We start from the raw sequence: 16,888 nt of genomic DNA, 5'->3' as shown, positions 1-16,888 counted from the left end.
CCAGAGTCCTTTTTTGCACCAGAGCTACGTAAAGAGCTCCAATAGCTTATGTTTACCAGTAGTTTGTTGTTTTGTAACTGTTTACAGGTACTCTGAATGGTTCCAGTTGCCAGTACCATTGCTGTTGTAAACTCTATCGTATGCAAGACAGTTCTTGTTTGTTTTATACCAATTGTATTTTAAAGTTAGATATCAAAAGATGCAGTCAGGCACAGAAATTCTCTATTTTTGCCTGTTAGAACTTTTATTATGAAACATAAAATACAGTACGTTAAATGATTTTAACTTTTGCTTCCAAGGTTATGGACATCATCATGTATTGCCTTGAAGGATCTTTAGTTAAGAAAAAGGGTCTTCAGGAATGCTTTCCAGCCATCTGCAGGTGAGCTCTTCCTCCAAGAATACTGTGAAGTAAATCCTAGGGTCACCAGCAGGATATATTTCTTACTTAAGAGTGAAACAATCTTTTACATGATGCTTGCCCCTTAAAACAGCAAATGTGAAGAGTGTTTTTAGCTCACCCATAAGCCTTTGTAGGCTTTTAGTTCTCTGCCACATCTGACAGAGATGTGGATCAGAAAAGAAAAGCATTAACAACTCCTTGAAGTTTGGATATTTTAAAAGCCCAAAAAGAGGAAGGTATTGTGTAATCTCTTGAAAAACTCTGTCCTGCTACCCCTCCATGTATCCTAGCTGCTCCATTGGAACAGCGACACAAGCTGAGCAGATTCCTCCAAAGGATTTATCAATATCTTTGTTGTTACAAAGATGAGAACAATGTACTTGAGTAACAAGTTAGATTCCAATATGCACAACCTGCCTGAGTGAATTAGTTGCCACCATCAAAGCGACTGGGGGAAAAAAGAAAATGGTGACAGCAGAAAATAAGGATGTGGTTTGGGGGTGTGGTGATGGTGGTGTTCCCAGATACCCCGTGCAGAGAGCTTGCATCGTGGTGGCTTGCATAAATACCTTACAGCCGGCTGCTGTCCATTAGTACCTTCAGACCAGGCCATGAGCAGCCGGGATAAGGTACATGTCAGAGTGAGATTTCCCCATGTGCTGAGGACCCAGGGCTTGTCAAAGCAGGAGCTCTTTACTTGTGTTTCTCTTTGCTTGCATTTCAAGATCTGTTGTCAGCAGCACAGTCCTTCAGCAAAGCATGCTCTCACACCAGGAGTTTAGCCAAATAGCAAGTAAACTTTTCATTTATAGGAAATCTAAGCCTGACTCCGTTGTGCTCACCAAAACATCCTCCAATGTAGAGTTTTGAGAATAAATGTTATTTCCTTTATGGCAATAGCTAACTGCTGTAATCTGCATAGTAGCTGGCAGTAGGGCATAGTTATTGAGGGAGATCATCTCCTGACCAGGCACTTCCACGTCCTTCTGAGCTGTTCACACAGCTGTGTAGCAGTGCCATCCCATAGGAAAGATCAGTGAAATGTGGATAAGAAATGGAAAGTATCAAATGCCTTCCTGGAGTAGAGCTTTCTCTGCCCTGTGACTGTCTCCCAGGCGTCCACCGAGCGAGCAGGCTGTCCTCAAAATTGTTGTTGTAGGCAGTGAGTAGCACCTTCGCCTTCGTGGTAGGAGGCTGCCCTCTCCCCTGGTTTTGGAAACATTTCTGGGATGCTCGCACTGGACACAGGAGATTCAATTGAAATTAAACCTCGCAAAGTGTATAGAGCGCTGCTGGTCACTTAGAGCTGCCCTGCACTCTGCAGCATGTGGAAACGGCTTTGGCAGCATTTAAAGCTCTCCATCTGTGGCAACAGGCAGCTCGGTAAAATAACAAGCATGAATTTGCACAAAATCAAAGGGCAAGAGAAGCGCAGTGGCTGTCTTGTGCTCGCGTTGTCAGTGACTTGGCAGTTTGGAGGGTGCCGAAAGGCACAAGTGGCGGTTCAGCTGCCGGCTCCCACTGCCCTTCAGCGGGAGTGCGGCATCGTCAGTCGTCTTTGTCTTGGGCTAGTTCTACTTTGCTCTTAAAATGGTACTTTTACATAGTAAGATGCGATTTATAAAATGGGATCATTTACAGTATCTTTAGGCTATGATAAATATCCCAGTTATACTATTAAACTGGTACAACCAATAAATTATAATAATCATCTGTCGACCATTACATTTTAATTTAATAAGCTATTAAAATGTTGAATAGTTTCAAGAAAAGAAAAATTATCCTGTTGACAGGTAGGATACTGAGAGAGGTGATCTTCCTTCTTCCTGATACTTTAAAAGGCTTACCTTAAAATATAAATGCAAGGATAAGTGGGAATTAGTGCAAAAATCTCCCTATTCCTGTTGTATTTTTATAGTGACAGGTTATCTTAAAATTTTGTTAAATTACTAGTAATATTTCCTATTCTACATAGTTATAGCCATTGTAAAAATGATACAGCACCCCACCGATGTGATCATACAGCCCAATGGAAATTTTCATCAGATTTTAGCAAATGGTTGAATCTCTGGAGAGATTCCAAGTGGAAGCACTTTGACATAATCCTATTGTTAATTCTTTTAATATCGCAGTGCTCTTTCTGCTGTACTGCATTATGTGCACCCCTGTTGTGGCAAAATCATTCAGGTGTCCCAGTGCTTGGTGTGCAAGCTCTTCTGCCTCAGAGGACATTATAGAAGTACCTTACTCATGGCTATAATGGCAAATGTTTGTTGGTGCCTCTGCGGTCTCTTGGAAGCGATGTTCCTCTTTCAGCAGAACATTAAACCCAGGGCCGGGAGCAGCAGTGTGCTGGGTTAAAGTACCTGATTATCATCCCTCTCGGGTTTTCAGGTTTTTTTACTGTTGTACAAATGTAGCAGTCATGCCATTAATTGCTGTGAGCATGACTCAATCCTGGTCGGTGGTGATGAGGTAAATCCATCACTGTGGGTATTTTTGGATATCATGTCTTACAGCATATGATTATGGTGTCTGTTTGTTTTTCCCATAAATGTTATTCTTTATAGAGGATCGTAATACCTTTTGGCATGCTCTATGCAAACCCATTTCTTATCAGAATAAAATAACTATTGAAGTACAATGCAATGAATATGAAATATTTCTGAATTTCTTTAAAATTATGAAGGATGGTATTGAAGGCTGCAAAATTCTGTTTGACTTGAGCATTTTCCAGATTCAGCAATTGTATTATAGCTGAGTGGTCCCTGATGGAGTCTGCTTGGTCAGGTCATGTATTTAGTACAGGCCACTGAGTTAAAGCAGTCTGTGTAATGGTAAGGTCTGACACAGGAAGATAGATTAAATTTAAAATAACAAGTGTTTGATATGGCTATATTCAGGTTTTAAAACAGTTGATGGGCCTTCACTGAACCCCAGTGTTGCTGCCAGGCCCAGCAGCCCCATTTCCAACGGGCAAGCGTGCTTGCTAGTATTTGATGGAAGAAGAAAGATCATTTTCCTAATCAGTCATTAACCCAGCTTGCTTACGCTGAGTTCCCACCCTGCAGCGTGGCATCCAGGTGGTTAGCCTACTGCATGATGCCAGCTTTAGCTCAGCTTGCAGGCTTTGCAGCGTGTTATCCCCGCATCGTCTGGCTGGTGACTTGTATTGCGGAGGACCTGGTGGTACGCGTGGAAGAGACTGGTGAGGAGATCACAGGGGGAGACTGGACCATCTTTACCTTTATGTACCCAATTTTCATTTGGAAAAGATAGGAGGGAAGGCTGTGTGCAGGTCACAGCTCATCCTTTAACGTGGAGGAGTAGCTGGTACCAGCAACAGCAGCACAATCCTGTCGGTTCCAGCAGAGTTCCTCCAAAAGCTGGAAGAAGTGCTCTGCTGACCGACGGAAGCTTCTCTGCTGAGCAGTAATGGGGCAGCACTCCGAGCAGGGTCTCTGTTAAGATGCCAACTATGGATATAGATGCACCAGCTTGCAAAAACGAATTTGTAGCATAGTCTAAATACATGCTGGCACATCGTTCTCTATTGAACTCTACCACACAGACGTTCAGAAAGGGGTGCAGAGGATTAAAATATTTAATTCTATGTGTGGTTGTAACAATGCTAAGCTAACTAAAAGATAAAGAATGACGCTAAAGAGCTGATGACTGAATGTCAGTTTAAGGAGTAATTTTTTTTAGAAAATTAAACGCAAAAACATCTATTTCTTTGAAGCTTTTTTCCCCAGACCCTCTGTTGTTATGTAGTCTGATGGATTCTTCTTTTCAAAGAAAAATACTGATTCAGCACTCTGTCTAAATGGGCATTTAAATGCAGTAAGGAGAGAAATGCTGTTTGCTTACATATAATAGTATGTGATATTCTCTTTCTGAATCTATTGGAGGAGACAAGTGGACTATGCCCATTCAGTAATGTAATAGAATTAATGGCAATATGAAACATTTTATATAGAAACTTTTTGTTGTCCAGTTTACTTGTAATGATCAAGCAGTGTGTGGGGGGTTTTTTTATAAGTTTATATATATAAATCATGAGTTTGCTGGTTATATGAAATAGCCTTAAAAATAGCCCCCTCCCTCTTCACCTGGGGCACCACTTTAATTGTGCAGGTGTCTGCAGTTTGACATGAAATGGTGAAAAATGCAAATGCTCTCTTATTACAGTCCCATGCCTTATTCACCATGTATGGCGGGCTTTAGACCCTGTGGGTACCTGCTTGCCCACAGCATTATCTCTCTTCTCTTCTTTTTTCTCATGACTGGCTCCTGCCTCTCTTGCTCCCGAGCTATTTACCAACAGCTTTTGATTTTTTTCTAAGCACTCCTTTTTGTCTTCTTAATAATAAATGAGAAACTATTATTATTATTCAATAATAAATAAATAAGTTGTGTGGCTGCCACTGACCAAAGGAATATGGAAAGCAGATTGATGAGGCAGATGCTGGCTGCAAAAGAAAGTAACAGAGGTGGTACGTGGCCTGGAAATATTTCCATATCCCAAGAAAAGGGAGTGTTAAAAAGCTGCCCGTCATCCTACTTGTATGCTTTGGGAAGGGAGGGTTCTGTGCTGGCCACAGCACGTGGCAGTATGGGATAGCACGTCTGATGGCTTGGTAGGCTTTCATGAAGGTCTTTGCAATATTGGTTGGCTGTGCCAGGTAGAGTAAGAGTTAGATAAGGAAATAATTGGTGTAGCCTAAGTAGGTTTTGTCTTTGTCTTGTCCTCTCGAATGGGAATTACCAGCAGAGCTGTCAGGTCTTTCACGGTCGGCGCCTTCCCTTTGGTCTTGTGTGAAGTCATCTGCGTCCCTCTGCTGCAGCACCTTCTTCTGTGCAGGTGCAGCTGGTGAGCCTGGTCCGAGGCACCCGGGTGTGGGTCCTGGGGGGCCGCGGACGGGGGGGCAGTGCCTCGGGAGGAGCCTCCCTGTGTCTGCCCCACTTTGCTACGAGGATGTGCACCGGCCCCACACGTGGGGTGGCACCCCTTCCACCAGAAGGGGACAGGGGGCTCGCATGGGGTTGTGGATGGGGAAGGGCAAGGGGAAGTACTGAAGGGCAAGTGAAAATATTTCATGGAAGGTACCCTGAGAGTCCAAGAGTGAAACTGAAAGCGGCGAGCCGGGGAGGGATGATGGACATGGCAGACGTCCTTGGGGATCGATGGACAGGGACGCAAAAGTGCGTCTGAGCTGCTTAGTCTTGCCCTTTCTCCTGCACAACAACTAGCAATTTTCTTTCTTTTTTTTTTCTTTTTTTTCTGTAACACCATGTTTCATGCTGTTTTTCTTCCTGACTGCTATCCTGCACTGCAGAAACAAGTGTATCATACCTGTACGAGAGCAGTTGCTATGGCACTCTGGGAATCCTGAAGAACAAGGAGATAGATCATTGTAAGATTTGTTGTTTGAAGCCATAAATATGGTCAGCAACATATTTTTATAGACTGATTCCAGAAATCTCTGGCACAGATTGTTATAGTAAAATCTAACCATAAAATTAAAAGTTAATTGGAAATGCAGTCAGCAGTTTTCACAGGTCTGCTCTCCCTTTTAGAAGAAAGGCACAATGATAGTCCCAAATACTTCAATTTGAAATAAGGATTTTGAGTCTCTTGTGTTTCAAGGTGTAGAAATTCCTTGAATTTTGCAATTGTTTGAATTCAAATTGATGCCTGAATGTTAAGGACTATTGCATGCTTCTCAAATATTTTTCCCTTTGCTTTCTCTCATTCTTTCCCATTTGATTTTCAAGGAAAAATGCTTTGAAGTCGTTCAGGGTGTTAAGATTGTCTTGTTTAACCATTTGACATCCAGCATTATTGCGGTGTTCCACTGTAAATAAGATATGCACATGGACATTCAGGGACCTGGCGACTATCGCACAGATTATTCCCAGACTCAATGGAAGTGTTCAACACTGTATAATAAAAATAAATAAATCCGATATGATTCTGCGGTAATGTATCAAACATCAGTTGGGTTTGTTTGCTGAATGCCAAGTATGAAAACTGGCAGCTGATGGATTTTTAAATCAAATCTCTGTTCTAGCACTAATGTTAATTACCCAATGGCATTGCAAATTAATTTTAACATCATGCAGGCAGGTCAGATCTCACCTGTTACTTGTTATAATGTTCAATGCAGGTTCTACATGGTCAGCTATTACGAGCGGAGTCACAGAATAGCGGTGGGAGCTCGCCATGGTTCAGTGGCCCTCTACGACATCCGGACTGGGAAATGTCAGGTAAATAAATCATTGTGACTTCCTCCCCATAAAGTGTGGAAGTTATTGAAAGGAGAGAGCAGCAAGCTCTGCATCAGTTGACATGCTGAGCTGCTGGAACATTATGGATAATGCTGAGGGGATCAATAGTTTAATGAAGGACTCAAAGTATATAGAGCCCTACTGTCTTCATTCACTGGAACTGAATGGGTCCCACAGATGGGTTAATAATGAAAGCCTAAAGTTAGGGGATACCCCTGCTCTGAAATAAATGAAAAATCTGATTTTTAAAAGTTAGGGTTTATAGCAGTATACTTACCTACTATCAAAGTCACAGAGAAAATCCACTGAGGGGTTTTTTTTTCCCTAAAATGCCTCTCTACAAAATGCCATGATGCTTATGTTTGAGGTATTTATACTTTTCTGATGTTTGAAAGCCTAAAGTTAGGGGATACCCCTGCTCTGAAATAAATGAAAAATCTGATTTTTAAAAGTTAGGGTTTATAGCAGTATACTTACCTACTATCAAAGTCACAGAGAAAATCCACTGAGGGGTTTTTTTTTCCCTAAAATGCCTCTCTACAAAATGCCATGATGCTTATGTTTGAGGTATTTATACTTTTCTGATGTTAAATAAGATACGTATCTTTTTACCAGTGGCCTAGAAGAGGATATACTTAAGAATAATGTTGAAATGAGTGCTTGGAATTAAAAATGTTTAAATGACAAAGTATTTGCCTTATCTTTTCAGAAACGTTCATTGGTAATGTTCTTTACTATTCCTTGTACTATGTGATCAGCTATTATTTCTCATTGAATTTCAATAGTCTTTATGTAAAGCTTGGATAAAACATCTGTATTTTGAATCTGCCTTATTCTTTTTTTCTGTGCGTGTAAATATAATTTTTTTTGTTGTTTCTAAAAGCTGTTATCTTTAGTCCTTACAAAATATGCATTAAGGGGAAAGTGGCGTAGATTTCTTCCTGCTAGATCTGTAGTGTCACTCAGTACTTTTCTGGCAGAACCACATGTTTAGGTATACATGGCTGGTTCATTGTCTATTCAGAAATTCTGGGGTTTGTTTTCCAAATCTAGTAGCTGACAACATTGTATGTTCCGGTATTTTTTGTTTAGACAGCCGTCCTATGGAAGCTAAGATGGCCAGATTTATTTTATAAATAGCTATATAATGCAAGCAAATAGGAAATGTGGACTGCTCTATCTTGTTCTAGCTTAAGTCATTTGGATCATGATTTATTAATTAAACTATAAAATGGGTCCACAAGAACTGCTGTATATTGATATATCCGATGTCACTGCGCATTTTTGCTGTCCTGCAGTCCTAGCCAAGATGACCACCAGGCTGCAGAGCTGTGCGTATCCCTCTTTCCAAATATGTTCCCTTGATTGTCTGTGCGAGGAACCTGTGCATGTTGCATGACTTCTTTCCCCCCTATTCGGCAGCCGGCGTGATGAAGCAGCTGAACATCTCCGGCTGGCCATTAGGAGATACTGACCACAATCCCTTTCAGCGTGCATCATCACACTGAAAATGGAGAGTGCAAAGTCCAAATAAGTCTGGGAAGTCTTGGCATCTGAAACTAACAGCTAATTCCTGATGCTGTTGGAGAGGGAGAGGTGAAGAGCACAGCTGTACACTTCCTTACATCTGTTTTCAGAGCACAAGGAGAGTGGTGACAAACCCCGTCCTTCCATTTAGGAGCAGCATTTAACCAGTGCTGTCATCCTTGCACTTTTAAGTTTGTCTAATTCCTACTTCAGCTACTGAGCTGGCTCCGAGGTGAGCAGAGGAGTTTGTTAGTGTACAGGGTAATTCTGGCATGTCTGGCTTCACCATGTGAGTTCTGGGTGGGTCTGTAACACATCTTACACAACCCGGTGATCCACAGCAGTTCTGCAGATGCCCAGAGGTGCTGGTAGGCAGGACAGCAAAGTGTGCTTACAGCTGCATGTATGTCTAGGGCTAAATCTTCCATGAAAATCATCCCTCTGGCTTGATTTGCCCTTGGTTTGGCAAGCATGCTAAAATACCTTATTTTTCTCTTCTTTACTTTTTTCTTCGGCTCTTTTAAAATGGATTCTGTGTAATGCCCACCAGCTGTTTGAAGGGGATGGTGCATAGCTCACATTTGCGCGCTCTCCTCCCTGTCAGCTGGCAGTCTGTTCTCTTGGGCTTCTGGAACTGACTCCAGATTTCTACCTGTAAATTGTCTGAATGATTTGCTTGGTTAATTTGTTGCGTTGGTGAATATTCACAACACTTGTTTTCTTACTTTCTTAATAAGTTTCCACAGAGATCATGGTAAGCGGAGATGGGGATGACTGAAGGGACTTTCAGGATAATTAGGGCAGGGTCCTTTTCAGATTTTGTTATTATTCATGAGATACAAAAATTTGGTGAGTGCCAGATTTATGATTATTAGGGGGCAACGCCATCTATTGGATACAGGTTTCTTATTCTACATCTGATCTCTTAAGTTATTTCTGAAGTTGCAGATTTTAGGCTGCTCAGAAGACTTGAAATAACTTCAGGTTTGTGTAGATGAATAAGTTTTGAAATTGGAAAAAAAAGGTCAATTTTTTAATTTACTTTTTTACAAAAGTTAAAGCCTTTCAAAATGTTTATAAAAATATTTTAACTGCCTTGGTATGTTTAAATCGAGCATGAATTAGGACACTTACCTGGGGAGTACCCGTGAGGATCAGGGCCCTGCTGTAACACAGAGCGAGAACTGGGTGAGCAGTCGCCCGTGCTGGGACGGTGCGCTGGAGCCCTTGGCCAGCCTCCCTCCCTCCTGCTGTCCCGTTGGGACCTTCTCACTTTCTGTACGAATTGCTGCTTCATTTCTACTGTGAAAAATGTTTGTCTAACACAGGCCGTTGCCTAGCTTAAGCTCATTCTGTTTCTTTCTGTTTATAATGTTTCTTGAACAATGATACCAGAAACACAGTACCAAAAAATTGCTTAGTCATTCACTATTTAAAACAAAGATGATTCTTTGAATCTTTTCCTGAAGCCATAAACATAATTTTGCATTTAGTAAATATGTTAGTGTTTTGAAAGTAAAAGTTTGAAATACATATGAAAGTTTTATTAGTTACCCCATGACAACTCACACGTAAGCTGTTTTTAATCAGGCATCAGAATTACTTATTGGATAAGAAGAGGGGGAGCTGCTTTCCCCTTCCGCCCGCCCCCCATTTATACTCATCATTAAGGATATACGTTAATTGAGATTAACGCTGAGCTAAGCAGAAGGGGAGAGCAATAAGCTGTGGGTATTGCTCCTTGGGACATGAAGGCTTGTTCTGCTGCAGCAGGCATCACGACTTCTAACAGCTGAGCAAGCTCCATCTGAAAAAGCCTAGGGTTTCTCGACACCCAGTGGAAGATTGTTCCAGAATATTGGTAGGTTAAAATATCAAGGGTTAGAAATCTTTTTTTCTTTTTATTCCCACACCGATATAGTTATGGTTACCTAAGTCTTTGTACCAGCACTGACCTTTAGCTTAAGTAAGTGGTTCCTCTCCTTGGCTTTTACCCTTCAGCCTTATTTACAGGCAGCCTTACTGCTCACTTTCAGCCTTTGTTTTGAAAGGTGAAAAGAACATAGGACTGTAAAAACTCCTTCCCTGTAGTGTACTCTCCATTTTTCTTAATCCTCCTTAGGCAAAATACTCATTTATGTCCTGGGCTGCACACAGACTGACTTCAGTGTTTATTCCAGTCTTACTGCTGAGCTTCCTCAAATCTTCTTTCCCTTCTCACCTTTTATGAAAGCACACGAAAGCAGAACTTTGAAAGGCTTTTTATCTGAATATTATTTTGCCAGATGAAACTGCATGTCAAAGCTCACGTTTTTGACGTGTCCCTGTTGTGCCCATGTGTGTTCCTGTAATGCAGAACCTCCTCCTCTCCCTTTAGATTTGTTACTTACTCCTGATGCATTTTTTGGTGGTTTGTTACCCAGTTACTGCGAAGGCCGTCCCTTAGCGTAGGGTGTAGGTCTCAGGTCATTGAACCCCCACAGCTCAGGAGCTCGCGTGGGGAAATACATCTTTGAGTTTTTCTTTTCTTTCACACCAAAACCGGTCTAAACCACCGTCGCCTTCTGTGGTCCCAGGGAACAGCGGCTATGAAGAGCATTAGGGAATAAAGATCTCTATCAAGTAAAGCATTGCAGCTTAAACTCAAACCTTGGCTTGCACCAAAAGGTGTTGTAGACAGCCAGCATCCTTCTCCTCAGCCAAGGGCGTGCCGGTGCTGTCCTGGCCGTGCTGAAGCCGGGGGTTGGTGTGCTATAGCCGATGGTACCGTTGGGATGTCACCCGTCTCCCAAGCAGGGGGGCTGCACGGTTCCCGCTCCATGTCAGTGCACAGTCCCCCAGCTCAGTCCCGGTGTCTGTCTGGATCTGCTGCCTCTGCCCATCACCTCTGAGCTTCACAAACGCCTTTGGAGAGCAGCACTGGGGGACCTGCTGGTAGCACTTAGGAAGCAATGAATTCATAGTACATCATGTGTGCATAAACCAGAGTTAGATATATTATCACTAAAAAAATGTTGTTCTTCACTCGCCTTTTTGAGAAACAGTAGGGTTCTCCAAGCTCACCCCACGTTCCCCATGCTTACCTTTCCCGAAAAATGGTCAGTGTAGTTTTATGCGCTTGATGTGCAGACCATGCTCCGACAGCCGTCTGATGATTGTGAGGCTGTTCAGGAGGGAACATGTGCCCATACCAACATGCTCCTATTCGTTTGGGTCACATGCCAAAGTAGGCAATCCCTCCTGGAGATGGAGAAGGGCTTTCTGCTTCCTTTTTCCTTGAACTGAACATCTTTTTCTTCCTACTTGGTCTGCGCAGCATCTCTGCTCTGGTGCTTCAAACTGGAAACCTGCTTACAGGGGCAACATTTTTCATTTCTGAGATCAAGAAAGCAAGCTCAGGTGAGCTGTGATAGCTTGTGGGAGCCTTGTTTGCAATGGGGTGTTTGAGCCGTGACTGCTAGAGCTGCTGGGGATCCCTCTGTGCAGGTTTGGGCAGGCGGGGAGCAGCTGTGCGAGCGGACTGCTCGGGGCTGCGGGCAGCGGCCTCGGGGCAGGCAGGCTCCTCATCCCCAAGGCAAGCCAGCGGTTGCTGTAAGACCTGTCCGCTGGCTCAGTGGAGAAGTGAGGTGAGTTCCTTGTGCCAAGATCTTTGCTCCCCAGCCCCGCGGGGGGATGCTGCGTGGGCGGGCGAAGCAGGTGGGTATTGGGGCATCACTGGCACCGACAGGGTGCCGCCCCGGTGCACCGAAGCCACATTGCTCTGGAGAAGCCTGAAGAAAATATCAGAAACCCCCATAAAAGAAAGAGATTTCTTTGCTTGCAGTTGCTTTTGATTTTGTGATGTTTGTGTTGAATAATTCATGAAACTATAATCTGGTAACTTAGCACTGTGCATACTAACATAGTTACGGTGATGAAAATAAAGCTTAAAATGTTAGTTTTTCATATCACACAGCTATGCTAAAAAAAAAAAAATCCCTTTTAAGTTCAGTTTGATGGCAGGATCTGAGTAGTGTGGGGTTTTGTGTTACTGAAATTATGTCGCTGATTTAACACAGTTTATAGTTGGTAGAAAAATTTGTAGTAATTATCATCAGTAGAACAAACCGCTGGCCTAAACATGCGCTCTAAATGTGGTTACTTTATTTTTACACTATAGGTGAAATAGGGTGCTAATGACAGGAATTTTATGATCTGCTTGAAGAAAAAAGAGAGGCATTTTAACTGAAATAATAGGAAACAAAAAAATTTTGTATGGGTTTTTTATTTCCAGCACGTTTGTTTTGTTTTCAAGAAAGGTGGTTGTACGTACTGATTCAGAAATTACATCTAATGATTAACAGAATGATGGATGTCAAGAATCACCTTTTTCAGCAAATAATAAATCAACCCTTATGTATGATAGGTTTTTTCCAGCAAAATTTACTATATTAGTATCACTTATTTAACAAGGTGTCAATTACTAATATTACCAGTAAGATGTTGCCTCAAAGCCAACGTTATCTGCATTTCAGTATTTTGCTTTTGGTTTGCGTTATTGCTGTTGTGCAGATATGCATATTAACATGTGAATTCTACCTAATAATTTATAAGATAGGCCATTAATTATAATATTTAAAAATTGCAAAATGTTCTACATTTAATTATACTTTCAAGGAAATATTCATTTCGGGGGGTTGGGATTTTAGTTTATTTTTAAAACATTAAATCAGAGTGAAAATTGCAGCCCCTTTGTATTATATCATGAGTATTCCAAATCTGCATCTTTTTTTTCATCTAATTTTTTCCATAATTTAATATAGAGATTAGGTTCCCTCCCCCCCCATTAAATTATTTATTAAATGTTTTCCAAGTGTTACTTGGTATTCCCAGTGCCCAGCGTTAGACACAAGCGAAGTTGGAATTCGTTTGGTTTTTCGGGTGCTTTCCTGCAGTAGCAGCGGTGTATTGTGGGGAGCGGAGCCGGGCAGTGTCCTTCCCATGGCGGTATTGATTTGCCCTTCAGCTGTTTGCAGCGCAGAGAGAACCCAGGGCCTTGTTGTTGATTATCTACACAATGTCTCGGTGAACAGTATTGACCCATTGCCGCTTACTGCCTATGGCTCTTGATTTTTCACACTGTCTCCATGACACTCATAATAAAACATACTATCTTATTGCTACGCGCCTCTGGAAGACAACCGATCTACCCGTAGAGCAACTGCTGCCTTTCTGGAGAGCGTTTCATTATAATGGGGGGCAAGGCATTGGACCCGTTTTAGGGTTGTCTTTGTACCCCGTTTCGGGGGGGACCCGGACCCGGCGCTCGAGCTGCGTCCTGCAGGGCGGCAGAGGACTTGAAGAAAGGGGGCTCGTTCGGTTGTGCTTTGTTACTGCAAATCTCAGGGAAAGGTTATGTGAGGCTCTATCGGCACAGCTTTTGCAATGTTTGAATAATCAAAAGAATTCATGAGATTTTAAGGAAAGAAAAAAAAAAAACTTGTTATGAAAAGTGAGATGATATAAAATGCCAAGATCAGTCTTAAAATTTTAAATGCTTTGATAATAAGTTCCAAAATAATTATGACAAATAGCAATATCAAACAGTTTAGCTGCTTTGTTTTAGTTAATAAGTTACCAGCTTTTTTCAAATTCTTTACATTATAATTTACTATTAAATAGCCGTATCTTAGAGGAGATTATGGGGAGGACTCCTTCACAATAGTTTTGTCTTTTACACTAACATTATTTTACACTGTGCTTTAGATTATTACTATGAACTGCCGCTATGGGGGGGTTTCTTTGTTTCTTCCATAAATAGAACTGCTCCACAACAGGCAATTTTCTAGTATTAAACTGCACTAGGAACTCTGTTCTGAAGTTTAAATTAGAATTATTTAAAGTACTAGCTAAACTTTGGTATATTTTCATACAATATTTGCTATTGAATCCATTTAGCATTTTCCATTGCTGGAGAAATAGTGGTTTTGTGACCAGAATATTTTTAAACCCTTCAAAAACACAGTATGCTGAGGCAGACGATGGGAGGTAAAGGTTCTGTAGGAGGATTTCCCAGTCCAACGGTGTGCGGAGCAGCCCTCCGGGAGATGCTGAGCCCCCTCCACACCTAGGGAGGACCTAAGTTCCCTGTAAGAGCAGATTTTTTTGTTTTTTTAATAGTGCCTGGTGCCACATCCATCAGAGTGACATCGGCAGTCTCCAGAGCGGCATTTAGCAGTTCAGTGTGTATTCATCACAGGTGATGTCTCTCTCAGGAAAGCAAAATTGTAAATGGAGGGAGCTGATGACTGGCGGCTCCGGAGCAGAGGGAAGGAGAGAAGTGAGAAGGGATCTCTGCGATCATCAGATCTGACCGCCTGCATGGGGCAGGGTGCTTAAATCCAGCATCACGGGGCAATGGGTGTCTTCAGAAGATCACCTCATCTTGATCTTAAATTTTCTAGTAACGGAAAATCTGCCAGCATCGTTATAGTCTGTTTCAGTAGTTAATGATTTTCATTATTAAAGCTATATTTTGTTTCTAGTTTGACTTTGCTTTAGCTTCAACTTCTGACCAGTAGGTCCTATGTTACATTTAACTGTTAATTTGCGTAAGAAATTGTTAATTTATTTTCTGCAAGTGAGTGCTCTAGACATGGTCAAAATCCCACCATCGTACTTGATAAACCGAAGAGATGAGGCTCCTCCAGGCTGGAGGAATGCTGGCAAGCCCAGCCAGCCCAGGATGCTCTCAAGGATTGTGCTCTTCAGAGTTTTCCTCCCCAAACCCTCTTGGTGCTCTCCTCAAGCTCTGTCAGCAGCAGCTTTTTCATGGCTTTTAGGTTGAGACAGGCCCTTTTGGGACCCCAGGAGAAATGCACCAATTCAGCAGTTTTTCTGTTTACAGCTGCATTCCAAACCACATCGATTAACCCATATTTAATCCATCTAACAGCCAACCTGTTCATTATGTATCATTTTCATTTCTCCCAGGAATGTGTAAGACTGCACCAAACACCTCTCAGAAGTCTTGCCACATGAGGGTTTTGACTTTTATCATCAAAACCATACATTTCAGTAAGCTTGCTTGATACAACCTCTTTTCTGTAAAACCACATTCTTGACAATGTTTATATTATATTTATATAATTGTTTCATTAGCATCAAGTTCATATGAAACATACCTTTCTTTGGGGGGTTTTGCATCAGGTAGGTAGGCTTTTAATTATTCAGGTCTTTCTCTTTGCTCTTTAAGGTACAACTTTGGTGTAACTAATACGATGAGCTCTCTTCCTTCCCCTGGAACACCCTCATTTTTCTAACGATTGGTGGGAGTCCATGTTAACGAGCTGTGAGCTCTTTGGCTGCTTCATTCAAAGCTCCTACGTTTGGCTACGTTTATCAATGCACGTTTTACTCAAGAATTTTTTGTTTGGAAAAGCAAAGGATTCTGTTGCAATTTATTCTTTTGTCTGAAGAGAAAATTCAGCAGCTTTAAGCCAGATTCTGGATATACCTGGTAGTGGGTATAAATAAACCTTTAATCTTGTATATCAGTTCTGGTTTTGCCAGGAAATAGACATTAATTATCATTTTAGTCCTCCAGTGTCTTCATGTGCCTCTTGGAGGTTGAGACTAAGATCTTGAAATGGGCTAAACAATGTAACAGGAATTTGGTGTAGGAAAGGGACCACAGATTTGGTGTTGCGATGATAACTTGCTGAATTGAAATGCAAATGTATTCTGAACTGATTGTTGGTTTTACATCAGTTTTCATGGCCTGATAAGCCTGAGAAGTTAATGCCCAAGAGGTAATTTTTTTTTTTCCTACCGGGTCCAAGTGACTGGTTGTGAGCTGAGCTGCAATTCTGTGCAGGCAGATAGGGTAGTTGCCTCTATTGCAACTGAGGCGGACAAAAACTTCACACCACCGAGGAGCTCAAGAGCCTCCAGGAGCAGAAGACGGGCTGTTGGCGTAGCTGGGACCCGCAGAGACTCCACCGGCGTGCGAGCTCGTGGAGGGCCTTCTCCTGCCCCACCTCACGGTGCAGCTTACCTTCGGCAGGAGTGTCCTGCATGCAGCCGGGTCTCTGCACGGCCAGCTATTCTGGTTGAGTTTCCCTGGGGAGCAGTTGGGACTCACTCATGAGTAAGGCAGTGTGAGGGCTGGCTTGTCCCATTGGGTGTGTTGTGGTGGCCTGGAGGTTTATGACCAATTTTTCAGTGATAATGCTGAAAGGTATCACCACATCCCACAGAATTTGTTGAAGTTTTATGAAGGCTTTCCAGCTGTCTAATCAAAATACCAGACAGTTTTTGCATTACTTGCTCAGTCTGACCAGCAGTGAACTTCCACAGTTGTCTTGAATGCTGAGAAGGCTGGTCAAGGTGGTGGGGTTTGTTTGGTTTGGTTGTGTGTTTTGGATTGTGGGGGGTTTTTTTTAAGGTAGTGAATATAAACATAGCTGTAACTTTGTGCTTACATGTGCTTTGTCTGGTGCCCTTTCTGTTTCCATGCTCTACCTAAACACTGTTCCGGCCCAGAAAATTAGAGATGTACATTCTCTGGGGGTGCTGGTTGACAGCCGGCTGAACATGAGCCAGCAGTGTGCCCAGGTGGCCAAGAAGGCCAATGGCATCCTGGCCTGTATATATAGTGTGGCCAGCAGGACTAGGGAAGTGATCGTG

At 42.2% G+C, this 16,888-nt stretch overlaps 1 protein-coding gene across 1 annotated transcript in view; it reads left to right on the top strand.

The window, feature by feature from the left end:
• WDR7 (WD repeat domain 7) overlaps positions 1-16,888 on the top strand; it is a 134,971-nt gene that overhangs the window by 96,333 nt on the left and 21,750 nt on the right. Inside the window, exons 24-25 of the mRNA XM_009274738.1 lie at positions 300-382; positions 6,574-6,673. Of these exons, the coding sequence (XP_009273013.1) occupies positions 300-382; positions 6,574-6,673 (183 nt within the window). The remainder of the gene's footprint in view (positions 1-299; positions 383-6,573; positions 6,674-16,888) is intronic.

Source organism: Aptenodytes forsteri, unplaced genomic scaffold (assembly GCF_000699145.1).
Source record: "Aptenodytes forsteri isolate BGI_AS27 unplaced genomic scaffold, ASM69914v1 Scaffold112, whole genome shotgun sequence".
NCBI classification, from domain to species: domain Eukaryota; kingdom Metazoa; phylum Chordata; class Aves; order Sphenisciformes; family Spheniscidae; genus Aptenodytes; species Aptenodytes forsteri.
This window is presented reverse-complemented; position numbering and strand designations above follow the sequence as displayed.